The sequence below is a fragment of the Myxine glutinosa genome, chromosome 2, assembly GCF_964187855.1.
Source record: "Myxine glutinosa chromosome 2, kmMyxGlut1.1, whole genome shotgun sequence".
Lineage (NCBI taxonomy): Eukaryota > Metazoa > Chordata > Myxini > Myxiniformes > Myxinidae > Myxine > Myxine glutinosa.
Genome location: NC_136262.1, coordinates 260,114,159 through 260,120,158, shown reverse-complemented (window position 1 = coordinate 260,120,158; position 6,000 = coordinate 260,114,159). Strand labels below are relative to the sequence as shown.

The 6,000-nt window shown below is 44.7% G+C and overlaps 1 protein-coding gene across 1 annotated transcript in view; it reads right to left on the bottom strand.

Moving 5' to 3' along the window:
• Positions 1-341: 341 nt before the first annotated feature.
• NFXL1 (nuclear transcription factor, X-box binding like 1) overlaps positions 342-6,000 on the bottom strand; it is a 153,059-nt gene continuing 147,400 nt past the window's right edge. Inside the window, exon 25 of the mRNA XM_078772717.1 lies at positions 342-1,377. Coding sequence (XP_078628843.1) covers positions 1,204-1,377 — 174 coding nt within the window. The 3' untranslated portion in view covers positions 342-1,203. The remainder of the gene's footprint in view (positions 1,378-6,000) is intronic.

The window sequence follows — 6,000 nt, the reverse complement described above, 5'->3', positions numbered from 1 at the left end:
ACATTCATTTCCATCACTCTTCTCAACCAGTCACTTTCATCCTTCCTCAACATGTGACCAAACCATCTCAACCTGTGCCTCTTCACAGCATCCATCACAGGCTCTATTCCCATCATCTTTCGCAATTCATCATTTGTCTTCCTCTCTCTCAACGATACTCCGCACATCCACCGAACCATTCGCATTTCCACCCTTTCCAGCCTTCGTTGCTGCTCTACATTCATTACCCATGTCTCGCTCCCATAAATCATAACACTTCTCACACATGCAGCATACACCTTTCCCTTCAGCTTCAATGACACTCCCCTCCTCATCAATATCATCAACTCCCCTCACACAGACAATATCCTGGGAAATTTATGTGCTCCCTTGGAGGGTAAATGCAACTACAGTAGAGCAAGTGTCTCTCATTAACAAGACATTTTCAACCAATAGAACCGATTTGTATGCATACGCCACCTCCGCCTCCACAATAAATGTGAACAATCCGAGTTAATCACAAACTCTTCACAACAAGTTTGTTTGTTCCAGTCTGTCCAGTTGATTATTTAAGTAAAAGGCCTCTGACAATGGGGTTCATATTCTACTTGGACACAGATAAGGCAAATGACACCGATATAATCACAAACTAAAAAAAAAATAAATTATATGTCTATATGTATCACATAACAGGTATTCCCATGAGGCACAACCTTCTGTTTGAAGACATTTGAATAACATTACCTTCAGATACAATGGACAACTGAAAACCTCCGCGAGGTCTGTAAATGAGTTGTAAATAGATTCTGTGAACCTGTTTTCCATTTCCCAAACAAGCTGCCGCATCAAGTGTTTGGAAACAATACGATTGTGCAATACAACCGAGGTAAAACCTGCTCACCTACCACTTCTGCTTCACCCGATGAAACCATTTGGTGGAAACATCTGGCTGCGCGTCGAACAGGTACATAATTGAGGAATTGAAAATGTGGGTCAGGGAGGGTGCGGGACAGGCGATTGGTTTGAAAATCTGTTTCAGCGTTCTGATTTTGAATACACGTCGTTGCAGCTTTTGAGAACAATGAGCAATTACAAGGAAAAGTTCAACACGCACATATACTTTGGTGCGGTCTGGCCAGGGATTCCCTCTCCAAAAAAACAAACAAAAACAAATTAAGATGGACTATGGCGGCACAATCCCCAAAGGTTGATCCATGTCTGGGGTCAGACTGTTAGTTTGTATGCCACAACAGCTAGAATAGTGACACAGATCGATGGGAAGATCAAGTAGAACCAGCGAGACCATCGGCTTGGCCTCGCAAGGTCTCGCTGAGCGTGTGCCCGCCGGGCCCTTCGACGCTTCCCGCCCATCGCTGCCTCAAACGCCTCCACTTCCGCCTTGGACCAAGCCAGGAGGCCAGGTTATCAGGACAAGAGGAAACAAAGACACATCGTTAGCATTGTTTCCATGGTGGCCATCAAAATGAAATAACTGGCTGTCTGGCAAAACAAACAAAACGTTGCTCAATTCTTTACATACAGGTAGTGGACAAAGAAATGGAAACACTAATGAAAAGCCAATTAATAGGGCGTTGGGCCTCCACGTGTGGCCAGTACAGCCTGGATGTGCTGTTGCATCAGCGTCTGGAATTCTGCAAGAGGGATGCAGCACCATTCTTCCACGATGAAGTCAATCAACTCACACCTGTTTGATTAAGGTGGAAAACGCTCTCTCAGGTGTCATTCTAGAATATCCCATAAATGCTCAATTGGGTTCGGATCTGATACTGAAAAGGCCATGACGCATGGAAAACATCAGCGTCATGCTCATCAACCCATGAGGCGACCACACGTGCTCGTGGATGGGAGCATGGGGTGGGGTGTCTCCTCCTGCAGCCATGATTATAGGCAACCAGGCCTGTACAGCATTTTTATACATGAGCCGAAGCATGCTGGGATTTTATTTGCTTAATTAACACATGGGCCAAACCGATGTGGAAGCTATTGTTTGGATTCCCTCATTTACCCACGTGGTTCCATTTGTTTTGTCCATGACCTGTACGTGCATATAATGAACAGGAATAAATTCAAGTATCGAACAAAGTAAGGCCTGGTGTTGTTGATAAAGTTTATAAATATATATCAATCAAACAAACACACACAAACACAAACAAACAAACAAACAAACAAACAAACAAACAAACACACACACACACACACACACACACACACACACACACACACACACACACACACACACACACACACACACACACACACACACACACACACACACACACACACACACACACACACACACACACACACACACACACACACTCTCTCTTCAGAAAGTATTCACACCCCTTGATGTTTTTCACATTTTTAAGCCTGAATTTAAAATGAATTAAATTGACATTTTTTGTCACTGATCTACACATAATACCCCATACTGTCAGTGGAATTTCTTTTTTTAATTTTATACAAACAAAATAATTAAAAATGAAAAGCCGAAATGTCACAAGTCAACAAGTATTCGACCCCCATGCAATGACGCTCCAAATTGAGCTCAGGTGCATCCAATTTCCTTTGATCATCCTCGAGATGTCTTCACAACTTAATTGGAGTCCACCTGTGGCCAATTCAATTGATTCGACATGAGTTCCTGGGAAAACCACATTTCAAATCTGGCCTCCAAAGCCAGTCACCGACTGGGCATCCTCCGTCATGCGAAGTCCTTCATTGCCACACCTGAGCTCCTCACCACCTACACAGCTTTCATCCGCAGCTCAATGGAATACTGTTCCCCCCTCTGGGCTGGTGCTCCTGCCTCACACCGAGCTCGGCTTCACGCTGTTGAAACCAAAGCTTTCAGAATCATTGGAATCTCCCGCGATGAAGCTAACTTTGAAGGCCTTTCGCTGACTCACCGCAGGCAGGTTGGTGGTCTTTCTGTCTTATACCGACTCCTCTCCGGCCTAGCTCCTCCAGCTCTGTCTGTGCTCTGTCCCCGAAATATTCCTTCAGGTCGCACAAGATCTGCCAGCAACCCTCTTCTGGTTAAACTGCCAAAATCTCGGCTCTCTGCTCACCTTCACTCTTTCATTCGCCTTTTCTCCCGCCTCTGGAACAAACTCCCTCACTCTCTTCAATTCCACTCCTCCCTCCAAGTCTTTAAACAGCTGATCACCACCATCTCTTATCTTCCCCCATCCAAAACCTTGATCTTTTCTACCCCCGTTAATCCACCCCGGATCCACTTTCTTGAAATTTCGACTTCTTTCCTGGAAGTCCGAGCAGTGTCCAGGTGTTTTATACCTCTCCCCCCTTTACTCCCCCCCCCCCTTCACATGTCTCCTCTCCCCAAGCCCTTTCCCTCCCACAGATCTCCCTGTTCTCTACTGTTGTACCTGTGTGCTTCCCTCTCTCTCCCCATCTTGTCTCCCCCTCCCTTTATTGTATGTTTTATGTGTCCATTCAAAGAAGAAGGTCAGAGACTCCCAACTAAGGGTGCATGTCAGACCAGAAACTCTACCATGAACTCCAACAAAGTATCCGTAGATAGAATTGTGAGGAGGTTATATATCTGGGAAAGGGTATGCTTTGTCATTAGAAAATGGAAAGAATTCATGTACACTACATGACCAAAAGTATGCGGACACCCCTTCTAATTAGTGGATTCAGCTGTTTCAGCCACACCCATTGCTGACAGGTATATATAATCAAGCACACAGCCTTGCAATTCCATCGACAAGCATCGGCAGTGGAATGGGCCATACTGAAGAGCTCAGTGACTTTCAACGTGGCACTGTCATATGATGCCACCTCTCCAACAAGTCAGTTCATAAAATTTCTGCCCTGCTGTAGCTGCCCCGGTCAACTGTAAGTGCTGTTATTGTGAAGTGGAAACGTCTAGGAGCAACAACAGCTCAGCCGTGAAGTGGAAGGCCACACAAGCTCACATAACGGGACCGCCGAGTGCTGAAGCGTGCAAAAATTGTCTGTCCTCGGTTGCAACACTCACGACCAAGTTCCAAACTGCCTCTGGAAGCAACGTAAGCACAACAACTGTTCGAATCTGGGTTTGGAGAACGCTACCTGCCTGAATGCAAAGTGCCACATGTAAAGTTTGGTGTTGGAGAAATAATGGTCTGGGGCTGTTTTTCATGGTTCGGGCTCGGCCTCTTATTTCCAGTGAAGGGAAATCTTAACGCTACAGCATACAATAACATTCTAGACGATTGTGTGCTTCCAACTTTGTGGCAACAGTTTGCGGAAGGCCCTTTTCTGTTTCAGCATGACAATGCCCCCGTGCACAAAGCGAGGTCCTTACAGAAATGATTTGTTGAGATCGGTGTGGAAGAACTTGACTGCACAGAGCCCTGACCTCAACCGCATCAGACCTCAACCGCATCGAACACCTTTGGGATGAATTGGAATGCCAACTGCGAGCCAGGCCTAATCGCCCAACATCACGAATGCTCTTGTGGCTGAATGGAAGAAAATCCCCGCAGCAATGTTCTAACATCTAGTGGAAAGCCTTCCCAGAAGAGTGGAGGCTGTTATAGCAGCAAAGGGAGGGGGGGGGGGGGGGGGGGAAGGAAGAGACCAATTCCATATTAATGCCCATGAATTTGAAATGAGATGTGTGATGTTTGGGTATCCACATACTTTTGGTCATGCAGTGTATATCAATTAAAGCCTGGTGTTGGCTTCACGGTTATTTAATGTAGTTGGCTTAAGATCTTAGGGTCTTGAGTTTGAGCCCTTGTCGTGCCATTGGATAACACCAGGTGGGTTGACTCAGCCTGTCATCCATCCGAGGTCGGCAAAATGAGTAACAGCTTAGTGGAAGCAGGGGCACTGCATCAGCGACGACGCATTCCAAAAGGGAACATGTACTCAGTTTTCACTCTGTTTGTTTTCTTGTTTGCTGCACACCGCTCCTTTCTTTTTCCATGTTTAGGCGCAGCATGACGCCATCACTGGGCACTGAAGGCGGCCCGGCGATGGAAGGGAGTACAGTCGGACCCCGCTATTCGTGGTTCCGTGTATTCGCAGGTGATAAAATGTGACCTGTTTCTCTATTTATGGAAAAGTGTCCCGCAAATTAGCGGGGTTTTTTTTCCTATTCGCGACCGTGTTTCGCGATTTCGTGGTTTTTCAGGGGCGCAAATTTTTTTTCTTGCAAGAGCCATTAGCTTGACATACGGTATTTATGAACCTATATTTCACCAGCTATGCATAAAGCAGCTGGAAATACACGAAAAACATCGACGAGCCGTGAGCATGACCTGCTTCTACATTCACCACTGTGTACTTTACGTTTTCATGGCTTTCGTGCCATCTTGCAACATCTTGCTGGTTCACCAACATCACATCAACACTTGCTCCATACTCATGATGAGTGAAAAGGGAAGTCGACTACAACTGGACGAAGGCCTTGTTCAAATCTACTATGGCTCACAGCAAGAGTGGCAAGGATGCTACATGCAGAGCAGGGTCAGTTAATGACTCCGCCCAGCTATCACAACAGCGGAAAATCCTACGTGAAATATTGTAGGTGCTATGAAGACACCAGAAGAAAATGTTTCATACTTGAATGTCAAACAAGTGATCAGCCTCTTCTCTTCTTTTCAAACAAAAAGTCAATATTTGTTTTGAAGCAAAACGTATTACCAAATGTTGCAGATGCTTTATTATTTTTAAATGGTGAATTGAAATTGTTGTGGTAAAGGTGAAGGGTTGTTTGCTTTATGCAAATGAATTGCATTATCAATATGGAAAGAGTCGATGAATAAAGAAATGTTTTGTGATCAGATTCTTCCAGGATGACGGTGTATGCCTTATGAAAAAAATTGGATTACCAAGTTTGTGGTTTGAATATTTAATAAGTTGATGTTTAGATTAATGGTTAATATAAACAAAAATAAAAAATGAGGGATTGTGGAAGTATAGATAAATATACAAGTCATATTTGTTAGGGTAGTTGGATTGTACTGCAATGTAAAAGGATTCTCA